Source organism: Carettochelys insculpta, chromosome 13 (genome assembly GCF_033958435.1).
Source record: "Carettochelys insculpta isolate YL-2023 chromosome 13, ASM3395843v1, whole genome shotgun sequence".
NCBI classification, from domain to species: domain Eukaryota; kingdom Metazoa; phylum Chordata; order Testudines; family Carettochelyidae; genus Carettochelys; species Carettochelys insculpta.
The window spans coordinates 20,308,897-20,323,824 of NC_134149.1; the positions used below are offsets into that span (position 1 = coordinate 20,308,897).

The 14,928-nt window shown below is 47.5% G+C and overlaps 1 protein-coding gene across 3 annotated transcripts in view; it reads right to left on the reverse strand.

The window, feature by feature from the left end:
* AMOT (angiomotin) overlaps positions 1 to 14,928 on the reverse strand; it is a 100,057-nt gene that overhangs the window by 43,987 nt on the left and 41,142 nt on the right. For all 3 annotated transcript variants that reach the window (XM_075007468.1, XM_075007469.1, XM_075007467.1), the window contains 2 exons: positions 9,871 to 10,324; positions 438 to 582 (listed from right to left, as the gene is read on the reverse strand). In XM_075007468.1, the coding sequence (XP_074863569.1) occupies positions 438 to 582; positions 9,871 to 10,324 (599 nt within the window). The remainder of the gene's footprint in view (positions 1 to 437; positions 583 to 9,870; positions 10,325 to 14,928) is intronic.

The window sequence follows — 14,928 nt, forward strand, 5'->3', positions numbered from 1 at the left end:
AGAGCTGCCTGGATTGATAAGGAAAGTTGAAAGCCTTCAGGAAGAGCAGGGAGTCCCTGTGTGTGCTAGTGCAAAGGGCTCACAGGACAGGACACAAATGTCAGCATAGTTTCACACTGGCACTTGAATTAAATGTTTTTAGAATACAACGTGAGAACTAGGTCCAGGATTATACCCTGGGATACAGTTCTGGCTTGTTGCTATCTTTCTGTTTCCTTAATGATTAACTGGCTGGAAGTTACATATTGCAGCAATCAACTGAACCTCACCTTTCTACTCTCCCAGCAATCTGCTGAAAACACTAGACCGTTGAGAATAACTGGAGCACCGTGTCATGCTCTGTAAGCGTCTCAGCCATAACAAGGGAATCACAAAGGAAAACACTCACCTTACAACTATAAAAGAATTCTTTTCAATAGAAATATATAATGATTTACCTCTCAAATCCCTGTTGAAATCATGAAGTCTACGAATTTCTCCTTCCAGTTTGTTTCTCATAGCCTTTTCCAGGGCATCCCGCTTAGAGGAGGACTTCTCCAGGTTTTTATATGCTTCTGAAACTTGCTGAATTTCTGTTTCCAGCTGCCGAGCAAATTAAAATATCCAGGTCCGTTAGCATTAACAATACCTGCCATGTAGTTGCATTTTTCTTCTGAGGTTCACAAAGCGGTTTAATTGAACAAAGATTTCAGCCTTGAGAAAGATAACACGTGACTGCTGGTTGAACCTCTCTAATCTGGAACCCTTTTGTCCAGAAACATCCATAATCCGGCTTGATTTTAGCCACCCGGACAATCACTTATCATGGGTGTGGCCAAGTTTCCCGCAGTCCCATAAAGTTTGTGTACAGACATCAGTCCTGGCTCTTGGAGTTCTGTGCTGTTATTCAGCTGTAATTTACCCCCATATGTCTCCTAAGAGCCCAGCAAACAGTGAAAGTGTTGGTAATCTGCTATACAATATTGGCCTCCCGTGGACCAGCAAATTCTCTCATCTGGCATCAGTAAGGGCCCAAGGGTGCCAGACTACAGAGTTTCAATCTGTACTATCATAGTACAGGTAGGTGAAACTGCAACACAAAAAGGTTGTGATATACCACAGGTCACACGGGTAGTCTATAGCACAGCTCTGTGCAAAGAGCTCTAGTCCTGTCTCCAAGGCCAGTGCTCTTCATTACAAAAATCAGTTCATGGAAACAGTTACTGGAAAAAGACCAAAAGGCTTCTTTGCAGATGTTGAGCAGGGGCACAACCGCCCAGCAAAACCACTATGAGCTTGGTCAAAAAGCAATTTCATAGAAGGATTTTGAGGAGCTGGTGGAAAAACATAAATCCAAAGAACGAGCAAAGCAGATAAATAAAATATAAAGACAGGTTACTCACCGTAGTAACGGTGCTTCTTCGAGATGTGTCCCTGTGGGTGCTCCACAATAGGTGTCAGGCTCGCCCGGCGCCGCAGATCGGATCTTCCGAGCAGTTTCTACCGGACCGCACATGCGCCGGTGCGCGCCGCTCCCTTGCGCGCTCCTGGCCACGTGCGCAATCCGGTCCCCGCCAGTTCCTTGACCAACCGCATCGGATGCTCCTGCAAAACACTAAACAGAGATCCGAAGCGGGGAGGATGGGCGGGTAGTGGAGCACCCACGGGGACACATCTCGAAGAACCACCGTTACTATGGTGAGTAACCTGTCTTCCTTCTTCGAGTGTCCCCGTGGGTGCTCCACAATAGGTGACTACTCAGCAATAACCCAAGATAGGAGGTGGGTAATCGGATTATGTGCAGCTTGTCCCCGAGAGGACCGCTGTCGAGAGACGGGTATCCTCTTGGAATACCCTGTGAAGAGCGTAATGTTTGGCGAAGGTGTCATAGGATGACCAGGTCGCCGCTCTGCAAATGTCTTTTAGCGCAACGCCCTTGAAAAAGGCTGTTGATGCCGCCACCGCCCTAGTGGAGTGAGCCCTGGGCGGGGCCAGTAAAGGAGTCTTTTTGAGTTCGTAGCACATTTTTATGCAGGATACTATGTCCTTCGAGATCCTCTGCGAAGAGAAACCTTCTCCTTTCGATTTGGGAGCGAGAGAGACTAGGAGTCTATCCGTTTTCCGGAAGGACTTGGTCCTGTCTATATAGAAGGCTAGCGCCCTCCTCACGTCCAGGAGGTGTAGGCGCGACTCTTTGTTAGAGTTATGAGGCTTTGGATAAAACGAGGGTAAAACAATAGGTTCATTAATGTGAAACTCAGAAGAAACTTTAGGAACAAAGGCTGGATGCAGCTGCATGGTTACCGCCTCCTTGGAAAAAACAGTGTAGGGTGGCGTTGCCATAACTGCCGCAAGCTCGCTCACCCTGCGAGCTGACGTGATTGCGAGAAGAAAGGTCGTCTTTATCATAAGGAGGTGGAGGGAAACTGTGGCCAAGGGCTCGAACGGTGATCCCGTTAGCACATTAAGCACCAGGTCCAAGTTCCACAAAGGTGGAAGCGGTTTCCGAGGGGGGTATAGGTTTACCAACCCTTTGAGGAACCTGGTAACCATGGGATGGGCGAACACCGTGTGCCCTTCCTCTTCGTGTCTGAAAGCCAAAATGGCGGCAAGGTGGACCTTTAACGAGGATAGTGAGAGTCCTCCTCTCTTGAGGTCCAGTAAATACTCTAATATCACAGGTATAGGCACCGAAAGGGGGGCTAGCCGTTTAGTAGAACACCATGCCGTGAAGCGAGTCCATTTCTGCTTGTAGGTCTTCCTGGTGGAAGTCCTCCTGCTACTTTCTAGGACTTGCTGCACGTCCTCCGTACATGTGCTCTCTAGGGAGCTGAGCCATGGATTAACCACGCTTGTAGTCGCAGGCCTTGGGGGTGCGGATGCACTATGGACCCCTGGGCTTGCGTAAGCAGATCCGGCGCCACCGGAAGGGGCATCGGTGGACGGTCCGACATGCGCAGGAGTGGGGGAACCATTGCTGTCGATCCCATGTTGCGACTATCAGGATCATTCGGGCTCCTTCCCTCCTGGCTTTCTGCAAGACTTTGTGGATCAGCACTGTGGGAGGAAAAGCGTAAAGCAGGGGGCCCCTCCACGAGATCGCGAACGTGTCCCCCAGGGACCCCCGTCCCAGTCCTGCCCTGGAGAAGAATCGTGGGCACTTCTTGTTGTGTTGAGTGGCAAACAGGTCTATCTGGGGAAAACCCCATGCGTGGAAAATCGGTCGTAGCAGATCAGGACGGATCTGCCACTCGTGCGTGAGTGCAAAACGCCTGCTCAGCTGGTTTGCCTTCACATTGTGAGCGCCTGGTAAGTACGAGGCTTTCAAGATTATATTGTTGGCGATGCACCAGTTCCACAACCGGACTGCTTCCGCACATAAGGCACGGGACCGAGCTCCTCCTTGCTGATTTATATAAAACATGGTGGAGGTATTGTCTGTACTGATCCCGACAACTTTGCCTTGTATATGGTCTCGAAAGTGTCTGCAGGCGTTGAACACTGCTCTGAGCTCCAGTATATTTATGTGCAGTGACTGTTCCGTGGAGGACCACAACCCTTGAGTCACCTCTTCGCCCATGTGTGCTCCCCACCCTATGAGGGAGGCATCTGTAGTAAGAAAAACCGATATTTGCGGTTGGTGGAAGGGTACCCCTGTTAGCAAGTTCTTGGGGTTTACCCACCATTGCAGGGATTTGCGCACCTCTGCTGTGGGTGACACCACCCTGTGAACGGTGTGTGCTGCCGGTTTGTATACGCTCGCCAGCCAGTGCTGCATGCTGCGCATGTGTAACCTGGTGTTCTGTACTACGAACGTCGCCGCTGCCATGTGGCCCAGCAGCTGTAAGCACGTCAGGACCGGCACCGTAGGGCTGAAGGTGATGACCTGCATGAGGGAGCCGATGGCCCGAAAGCGAGTCTCTGGTAGATACACTCTCGCTGTAATAGAATTTATGCGTGCCCCTATGAACTCTATGTCCTGTGTGGGGTCTATCTTTGATTTTGCCAGATTGATAACCAGGCCGAGCGAAGAGAACGTGCCTGCTGTGACGCGTATCATGCGTAGTACCTCCTCCTTCGAGGCCCCTTTGAGTAGGCAGTCGTCCAGATACGGGAATATAAATACCCCCTGTCTGTGCAGGTAGGCTGACACCACTGCCAAGGTCTTGGTGAAGACTCTGGGGGCGGAGGAAAGGCCAAACGGTAGGACCTTGTATTGAAAATGTTCTTTGCCTACCATGAACCGGAGGAATCGCCGGTGAGCCGGATGGATAGTTATGTGAAAATACGCGTCTTGTAAATCGAGGGCTGCGAACCAATCTCCATCGTCCAGTGCCGTAAGGATGGAGGCGATTGTGATCATCCGAAAGCGTTGCTTGCGCAGGTACCGGTTGAGGCCTCGAAGATCTAAGATGGGCCTCCAGCCTCCTGTCTTTTTCTCCGTGAGGAAGTACCTCGAGTAGAACCCTTTTCCTTGCAGTTGCTCCGGCACTCTTTCCACTGCCCCTATGAGCATGAGATGGTCTACCTCCTGCTTGAGCCTCGCTACGTGGGAGGCCTCCTGGAAGTGGGGCCTGGGTGGAGGTCGTGGCGGTGGGAGCAACTGGAAGGGGATCGCGTACCCCGTGGCTATGATCTCCAGCACCCATTTGTCTGTGGTGATCCTTTGCCACTGGTCGTAGAATGGTCGGAGGCGATGGTGGAATAGCCGCTTCGGATGACCTTGTGCAATGGTAGTGATGGCGCAGCCCTGGATCTGTGTGTCAAACTTGTGGCCTTTGGCCCTGCCCCAAGGACGCACGGCTCTGTTGGGAACGTCGCCTGGGAGTTCTGTACTGCTGGTGCTGTTGATGTCGCCCTTGCTCGTAACCCCTGTGGTACTGGGGACGCTGTTGCTGGTACTGGTACCGTCTTTGTTGAGGGTAGTACCTTTTCTTTCTGTATGGAGGGGTGTAAATCCCCAGGGTCCTAAGTGTGGCTCTTGAATCTTTACTGGAATGAAGGACCGAGTCAGTTGATTCAGCAAACAGCTTCTGCGAGTCGAAGGGAAGATCGACTATCTTTGCCTGCAGATCCCTCGGTATACCCGAAGTCTGGAGCCAGGACTCCCTTCGCATCACCACTGCCGTAGCTGCGGAACGTGCTGCTGTGTCCGCAACATCCAGGGCGATCTGAACTCCCGTCCTCGAGGCCACGTAGCCTTCTTGCACGACGGCCTTGAGCACCGGTTTCTTGTCCTCTGGAAGCGAGTCCATGAGGGAGGTTAACCTAGTGTAGTTGTTGAAATTATGGTTCGCTAAATGCGCTGCGTAATTTGCCATTCGCAACAGTAGAGTGGAGGAGGAGGAGACCATTCTGCCGAACAGCTCTAGCTTCTTGGCATCTTTGTCTGTTCCCCGTCTTGAATTGAGATGTCTTTGATCTTTGTTGCGACGACTCCACCACCAAGGAATTTGGTTGTGGGTGGCTGAACAGGAACTTCATGCCCTTCGCCGGCACGAAGTATTTCTTATCCACTCTCTTGTGGACAGGCGGAATAGTCGCAGGGGTCTGCCATATCGTAGTGGTGGACTCCAAGATTGCTTCATCAAGCGGTATTGCTATTTTGGAGGAGGCCGGAGGTCTCAGATTTTTGAGGAGCTTATGGTGTTTCTCTTGCACCTCTGCTGTCTGGATGCCTTGCGTGAAGGCCACCCTCTTAAACAGCTCTTGAAACTGTTTGAGATCGTCCGGAGGATGGACTTCCCCCGGGGCCGTAGCCTCGTCCGGGGAGGAGAGCGAGGAACCACTAGGGTACGCCTCTCTGGACCCTTCCGGTTCCTGTTGGTGATGGTACATCCTCTCGCTGGAAGCTTGCAAGGGAAAATCTCGGGGTTCCATAACCAGTTCCCCCTGAGATACTTGAGTCTCTGTCCCCGTTCGCGATTGCCCTCGGGGATACGGGACCGTCTGTGGGGATCTTTCCCTGGTAGATTGCCAGTGGTGTCTAGGCCCCGCGTGATAGGGGCGACCATGGCAGTATAGACACTGTTCTTGGGAAGGTGACCTAGACCACTCCCTTGGTGCATACCCTCTGCGTCTGGGGGAGCGAGATCATCGAGAGATCTGGGACACTGGAGAGAGCGATTTGTGATAGTATTCCAGCGGCTCAAACCCCAGGAAGGGTGAAGGTGGTCCCAGCCAGGGCGAGGATGGTTGTAAAAATGGAGACGGGGGCTCCGGGTAGGCTAGGGGGGACCCCTGCCTTCTGGTTGGAGTCTGCAGCATAAGCGGAGGGCTGAGAGAAAGCAACTCTGCAGCCCTGTCTGGAGAGGGGCTGCGGTGCCTCGTTTTGTGTGCAGCCTTCCCCCTCCATTGAGGAGGTAACTCCGCCCCCTGACGTGTAGGGGATCTCGGCCCCGTCCGCGCTGTGCTATGCACGCTCGAAGGCGGTGCTGCACGTGCGGTGTCCTCTGGTGCCTGCAGGCTGCGTGCCTGCGCGCTCTGCACCGCCGGTTCCCCGGGGGTCGGTGCCGCTGCTTGCGGTGCCGCCGGTACCGGCGCTTGTTTAGCCGCCGCCCTGCCTGCGGTGCGGGGCGGCTGTTTGATTATCGGAGGCTGAGACGCCTCCACGTGGCTCTCCGTGCCGCCGCCGATCAGCTGTTGCTGCGGCTGGGGGCTGCGCGCTCCTCCCGTCCCGCTCACTGTTGCTGCCGGCAGGGATCGGGCTGGGGAGGCTTTCCTCCGTTTTTGAGCTGATGGGGTGAGGGAGGCGGCTTTCCTTTTATGGGCCCCGGAGGGTCCCTCCTGCTGCGGCCGCTCCGGCACGTCTGGCTGGACGGCCTTGTTGAAGAGCAGCATTTTAAGCCGCATCTCCCTGTCCTTTCTTGCTCTGGCTGTTAATTTTGCACAGAAGGAGCATTTCTGCGTGACATGGGACTCCCCCAGGCACCTTATGCAGAGACTGTGCCCATCAGATGCTGGCATTGCCTCTCGGCAGGACTCACATTTCTTAAATCCTGAAGAGGACATTGTTGGTGAGTCTTTCAGTTGTTAATGGGTACTTAGCACCTTCTCTGTGCTGTTTTTCCCCCTCTCCGATGGCCTGCCACGGCAGGAGGGCTAATGGCCCTAGGCTCCTGGCCTCCGGTGTTCCGCTTGTTACTAGGACTGGACTGACTGCCGTCCCGCTTGTTGTTTCTTTCTTTTTTTTTTGAAAATAACAACTGGCTAACTTAACAGTAGCCTAAGAACTTGAAAACTTTAAAGGAAAAAACAGTTAAAACCATTGAATACACTAACTTGGCCGTAGCCTAGTCAGATTCCGTCTGCAGCCGACGGCGGTTAAGAGGAACTGGCGGGGACCAGATCGCGCACGTGGCCAGGAGCACGCAAGGGAGCGGTGCGCACCGGCACATGCGTGGTCCGGCAGAAACTGCTTGGAAGATCTGATCTGCGGCGCCAGGCGAGCCCGACACCTATTGTGGAGCACCCACGGGGACACTCGAAGAAGAATTATATTTAAAAATATTAATATCAAATTGCAAATTACTGATGTGCTCTGCAGATTTGTATTTTTTTTACTGGATAACAATCCACAGAGTTTAATAAACCTTTCTATTTTGTATGTTAAGACTTCAATCTAATTAATAAACAGCAATATCCAACTCAAAGACAATGTTTGCATCACAGCTCTCCAAGAGCTTTACCAAGGAGGTCAGTCTTACTAGCTTATTTGACAGCTGGGGAAATGGAGGCAAACAGCAGTGATAGACTTGTGCAAGGCCCTCCAGCATGCCATTAAAAGAGCAGAGACCACAGCCTTGGTCTCCTGAATCCCAGTCTGGTACCCTATACACTAAGGCTCTGTCTACCCTAGAGAGCTTTATTGACAGAAGGGGCCTCCTGTCGACATAACTCACAAAGCATTGTGTAGACAGAATCTCAACAGAACTCTGAATTTGTCTCAACAGTGTTATTCTTCAAAAATTCAGGGAATGATGCTTGGTCGACAGGAGTGCAGCGCAGACACTTCTGTCAACACAGAGGGTTTCGGGTTCACCAGGCAGCCCTGTTTGCAGAGCTTCCGGTCACCCATTCTGTTGACAAAGGGCTGGGCAGTCTGGCTGCTCTCTGTGGACAGAGCGGATTGCTCTGTCAATCTTCTTTTGTGTGTCGATGCACTCTGTCGACAGATGCTTCTAGTGCAAATGTAGCCTAAGAGACACAGCTCTGAAGAGAATCCACACTATTTGATCCATCAGTCATTTAATTTCAGTTTACAGGATCCTGAAGCCACCCTTATTGGAACAGCTACTATTGTTCCCCAGCCCCTCTTGTTGTATAGTCTTTGATGCCTAAGCAGGGAACTGCTCACCAGAGACAGAAGCAAACTCATCTCCAGTTTTCCAAAGTAGACAGGGGCTCATGTCCCTTTAACATGGCATTAACAACCCACCTAACAGCAAACCTCTCCAGACCTCCTCTGGCAAGAAGTTGATTGGAGGGATGGGGGAGGGAAGGAAAAAGAATTCCTTTATCCTTGTTATCAGGAAGCTGTCAAACACTCACTAAAACACTTCCCTCACTGGAATCTCCTAAAACCAAACAAACCAATCAGGGCAGAAGTCATGTCAGGAATTAGGGAAGGTGCAAAGAAATAGCAAATACAGGGACTCAGACATAGTACAGGAACAAGAACAACTAGGTTAAATTTGTAACAGCCAGGCACTTTGACCCCTGATCAGCTTTCAAGGCCCTCAAGGTGCAGTTCAAGGCCCATAAGAAGGTTTGCAGAGTCCTGAACTGCAGCTGGTGCTCACCTTCTCTCTTCATCTGCAGGGTATAAAAGGAAAAGCTGACCAGCTGCAGGTTCTAAGTGCGGGTGAATTCAGTAAGCAAGAAGCAATCTGTATAATATATTGTCTATCAGAGAAGCATGACTACACACTATTGAGAATTCTTATAAGAATTATAAAAACATACATGCCAGTGTGTTAGCGAGGGCTCTCTCTCTCACTCTCCCTGCTGTATAAAGTAAGCAATACTGAGGCTGCCAGAATTACTAGAATTACTGGTGTTCCCTGTAAGCTGAACAGTTGGCTGGCTGCCCCAGACAGATTCAGGTGCTGCCCAAGTGATAGCAGAGCACCTGCAACTGCCCACAGCTAGCAGCAGATGTCTCTATGAGTGTGCACATCCACACATGCCTTGGTGCACATAACAAAATTTTATTTATAAAATTTCCAGGGATGGAAAAAAAATAGAGGAAACTCCGCACGTGAGTCATGTTATGCTGGGGATTTAAGTATATTTATAGTGCCAGAGAGAAGTGTGGGCTTTATAGCCCTGTAGATCCCAACTTCTGCACTGTATGGACAGCAGCTGTGCAAGCTTCTCTCAAAATGCCCTGTCAGTCAGCTCTGGAAGACCATTTCTGGGAGTAAGAGGTGGTTCAATCCCAATGGTCCACTTAGTTTCTGACCTACATAATATTAAGCATGTCTTGGGAACCCACCATCATAGTATATAAGCCTCCTTCAGAACTAACCGGAAGATAAACCAGCCACCATCTTAAAGTTATTAGCACTGGCTTGAAGTAAAAGAGCTAATCAGTCCAACAATCCACCTTCTCTGAGGCCGGCACCCGTTTTGGCAATTAGAACAGGCACAGTCATCTCACAGGTGCAGAAGTGAGGCCACCAACTCAGCACACACATATCACACAAAATGCAAGTGGATGATAAAGTTTAGGCACTATCAGCCTGCGCAGATTCCAAACCGGGAATGTGCTGAAAGGCTCCAGAATGGACAACCGATCCCCTGAACCAGCCAGCCCATATTTGTTTTGTTGCCATTTTAATTACAGAGAATATTATACAACAGAAAAGGGCAATGCTGTTCCACACCTACCTTCTGTAACCTTGCCACTTTCTCATAGCACCCATCCAACTCCTGCCGTAAAGAACGGTTCTCCTCTGACAGGATCTCCACCATCTGCTGGGCCCTAGAAACAATGGCGAAAGGATCTACTTGCATCTGCTGATAAGGAGAAGGTATCTGCTGAGCCCTTGGCAGTAATGTGTAGGAATCTCCTTGCTGCTGCTGCTTGCTGAAACTGGGCTGGCATAGTCCATAGAAGTCTCCCTGGTGGACCTGGTTAGACAGGAACAGCTGCTGACTGCGCGGTAGATAGCACGGGTCTCCCGGATTTGGAGTTAAGGGTTGCTGATGCTGGGAAGGAGACAGTCTGGATGGTGGTGGAGACTGCAGTAAAGTCAAAGATCCCAAGGATGTTAAAGAGGAAGTTGGGCTGTGATGATGGGGGGGTCTCTGCTGTAGCTGCAGATGTAGATCAGGATTTTGCCTGTAAAAAACCAAGAGCAGATTCAGCTGAAGTTCTGCAGATCATCACACATCAACCAAATCGTAAGACGAGGTGAAAAATGCCAGTACTGTACATGTAACAGCTGCTACCTCCTGGAAGTTCTGTACATAAGACTTCACATGATTTTTCTTACTTAACATATTTGCATTGAAGCAGCACTTCAAAACCACTCACAGCTACAGGGGAAAAATATCCCAAATATAATAACTGTCCTAAGATCATGACTGCATTTGTAACCAGATGGCACAAGTAACTACCTAGGATGCACTCTGTCAGCTGCTCCAGAATGACACTATTGTAATTCAGAATACACTGCAACATTTATTGTGAAAAATCAAATTTGCACTGGTGAAAAAGGAGATATATTTTATGTTTACTTTTCCCCATTTTCCATGGATAAAATATTAAACTGAGGACAACTGAGTCAGTCCTGTACTAAACTGCACTGGCTCCGTTGCAAAGGTTCTGCCAACAACAAATATCCTGCAGCAATTGAGGACACATTTTAAAAGAACAGACTATGGCCTCGTTTATTACTATGCCAGCTGCTGCTGGCTCAAGTACACTGAAATACCCACTAGTGAGCCCCAGCACTGCCGGCAGAGAGTGTTATAAGGAGGTGAAAGCCAGTCTGACAGTTGTGATCAGATATTATGTCCAGAATCTCTCTCAGTTCCTGCACAACAGGTACTTTACAGATCACCACTGTACCTGCTATGCAGAGGATGAGGGTCGGATACAGAGCCATCTCAACAACTTTAACTGAAACTGTAGCAGGTCGTATATGCAGCTCTGGACATTCCCAGCTTTCATCCTGGTGTGTTGGTCAAGATGGAAGCTGTCACTTCAGCACTTCACATGTCTAACAGACTCCTCATCCAAAGGGGAAGAAGTGCCAGAGCTCTTCGTTCCAAAGACTACCATTGACTGATTGAGGACCTAAACTGTATTCCTGCATAGGGATCCACAATCAACCCTGCAGGAAAAACTCTCATACTGTTGTGGGAAGGAGCAAAAGCTGAGCAAACTGGAGGCTCTTTCCACTCCTCTCAGCATGTCTCCCATGCACACAGGCCCAGCTGCTTGGAAGAAAGTCCAATTTGGTGAAGTTCAAAGGACATTTTTATTCGATAGTCTAGCTCTCTAAACAGTGTCCAATCCCTTCCTAAGTGTTACCCTGGTATGGGACAAGTTTGACATTGCCCGTGCTGTAAAACACTCCTGTTCTTCTGCTGCAGCTTCTTAACCCTTTGGCTGCTATTCATACTTACAGATGAAATGCACTTCCAACTCTGTATCAAATAGGGGCAGGAGGAATGATACCTACTGTGCTGCTCTGCACTGCTAAATGCACATCTAGTGTAATGCACTTAGCAGGCTACTCTGCTGAACATACAAGGGATCTCACATGGAATACACCTGTTGTGCTGCAGAATTCTCCAGGTACATCCTTACATTCTATACAGAGAAACATTAATAGATAATTGCAAGTGCGTAGATGGATTACTAGCTAAAGGGTTACATGAAATATTAGAGGATGTTCAAGCACTTAAAATTGGCCTTCCTGTACTGTACAAAGAGAATGCATCAACTTTTCATACACATCTGAAGAGGAAACATCTGTATTAATCACATCCTGTTAGCAAGATATTTTAAAGGTCATATATTCTGAGCCCCTGAATGGGATAAATCGTCTAAGGGTTGTATGTCCTGTGCCTTATTCAACATACGCATGCCACTGTATCCAGCACATGGCTGTCACTTTTAACTAGCCTTCTTTTGGTCAAATCCATCCCTGTTTATATGGAATTAGTCAGTCTGTTTTTTCTCATTACTACAAACATACAATCTACAATCCCCACTCCAGCTCTCTGTCTCACATTCCTTAACATGCTAACAAACGCAGCCAGAAAGACAACTCATTATTTCTTCAGAAAACCTAAGTGCTGGTCTGGTTATTGTCCATTTCATTACTACCACTAATGACTGTGGTACTTACTGTTTGATAGCAACATTACTTCAATGAATGCATTTCCCTAGGAAAGATCAGATGCAGCATGTGGTTCTCAGTGATTGAGGGAAGAAAGAGAGGACGTGCAATTAATTTCCTCAGGAATGTTCAGCTCAGATGTAGCATCTGGTTGTTTCTCTACAGGGAGGTCAGTGCTTTATATGTTTTTTTAAACCCATAGCGGAGACTGAGGCAAAAAGGTCAAGTGACTTGCTCAAGGTTAATGCTTTCAACCAGAAAGGAATCCTGAGTCTTAGTGACACCCAACCCTTTCCTCTAATCATAAGACCAAAAAGAGAAGCTGGTGATTAACATTCCATCTTAAATGGCCTCAAATGCCTTAAAGAAACCTCTGAAAAAATACCCCAATTAGAGAAAATTCTGTAGGTAAAGGTTATCTTGATCTATTTTATTAAATCATCAAGAAAAGTTACATGAAGAGCTAGAATTTCTGTTTCTTCAGAATTCATTGGCTCCTGGGGTTTACTCCTATGTGACATCATAATCCTGTGTGTGATGTCAATCATTTCCATAATAACTGAGCTGTGATGACAAACACAGCACTATGTTGACTGACAGTGGTCCCATTAGTTTCTCAATGTATTTATATTTTAAATAAACAAGTTGCCAACCTTACATTTGCCAAGAAAATTTTCCAGTCATGAACTGACATTTAATTCTCTGCCCAAATGTGCGGCACACAGCCTGAAGCAGTAACCAACACACATCGACGGCCTCCATTAATCCAATTCTATAAACCTAATAAGGATCATTTAAATGTCATCCTTATTTCCTAATGCAATGCAGATCATTTTAGCGGAAGTACTTTGTTATTCTGCAATGGTGACTGAAGTTTGGGAAAACTATTATTCTTTCTGCTTCTTCACTTAATGCAAGTGAATAAAAAAATGGAGAACGTTTGAATTCTGAAGGGACATACCAGTTTTGTGCATGTTTTTCTGATAACTAATAAATTTTAAAAAAATAGATAAAAAAGTAAAAGCAAATCACAGCTGAGCTATTGATAAACTGAATACATTGCCAAGAATGCCAGCAGGCCCGGAGCCTTAGAGCAGTGGATCCCATCCTAGGGTCCATGAAGGTATTGCAGGTGGTTTGAGGTGGGAGGAGATAAATAAAAATCATAGAAAATAAGTTTTCAATAAATTGCAAAGTTACAATCAATTATTATTTTTAAATTTCCTTCAAATAATGTTACTAATTGCTGTCCAAAAATCTATGTTGTGGTTTCCTTTTTCATTTTATGAATTGTACACAGCGACTAGAAACAGGTTTGATAGAAGTCCATGAATGCTTTGGGGAGAGGGATGTTTAGGGGTCTGCGAACAATTGGTGGGGAGGTGATTGGGGGTCCACACTAGTGAAACTGCCTTACAGCACACCTACACTGCATCTCACGATCCAAAATTAGCCTGGCTTTGTGGGTTCCAACACTGATCTGAGAGCCAAGACCCATTTGTGCTACCACCAGTTCTTACACTAGCTAGATATACAGCCTTAGGCAAGCCACAAATTCAAAGTGCTGTTACGTTGCCCATCTGTAAAATGGTGGTAATGCCACCATCTTTTTAAAACACTCTGAAATCCTTCATATGCAAATTCAAAGTTATTTGGCACTGGTAGCACTTGAAATTTTACCTTGGGATATCTTGTAGTTTTCTTAAAGCCCCATCTACTGGATTTCTCTGACAAAGAGAGAATTATAACTGTCACCTAATTTTAATATAGCACGTTTCTGACCCTCACAGTTATATGGAAAAGCTTGATAACATGACTGGAGTGGACCCTAAAAGCCCAGTAATCAGAAGACCAAAAAAAAAAAAAAAAACTGAAACTTTGTTATTTTGTTGTTCGTATTTGATCTCAGGATTTTTAAGCCAATTTCAATACGGTTGAGGCCCAACTCATTATTTTTGAGCTGATGGGGCTGGCAAGTTATTAATCAACTGAACAAATACTTCATTCTGTGCAAGACAAGGGCTACCCATAACTTGGCATTTTATGCACTGCTTAAAAATACACAATTTTTGTTTATAACTCAGCTCACTAAATGCTAGTAGGCATTATTCAAAAACTCTAGAAAAGGCTCACAATGTTTAAAATCACGTTTTGTGTGTGTGTGTGGGAGAGAGAGAGGGAGAAAGTGAACAACACAGTGAGAAACTGTACTGGATAAGGACATCAAAAATTCCAAGTGCAGAAAAAAAAATCAGAGCAATAATTTTATCAAGTGTTTCACTTTCAAGACTGCATCTTGACTTCCTACTTCCTTTCCACTCCCTGGTGCATCTATGCAGCATACAACATGGACCCATGCAGAAGGCATAACTGGATTTGTGAATTTTGCCCATTAAAAACCTGAAGTAGGTATTTTAGCTATGAGGGCACAGACTTCTGGAAAATATGACATGGTAATAAGATCAAAAAAAAAAACAAACCAACTTAGATTCCTCAATCAGAAGCATGCACTGCACACATCACATTATGCACAAGATCACCTGGGGAGCGGAGGGAGGAGGAGGGAAGGAGATAAAGAGACCAGAGAAAGATA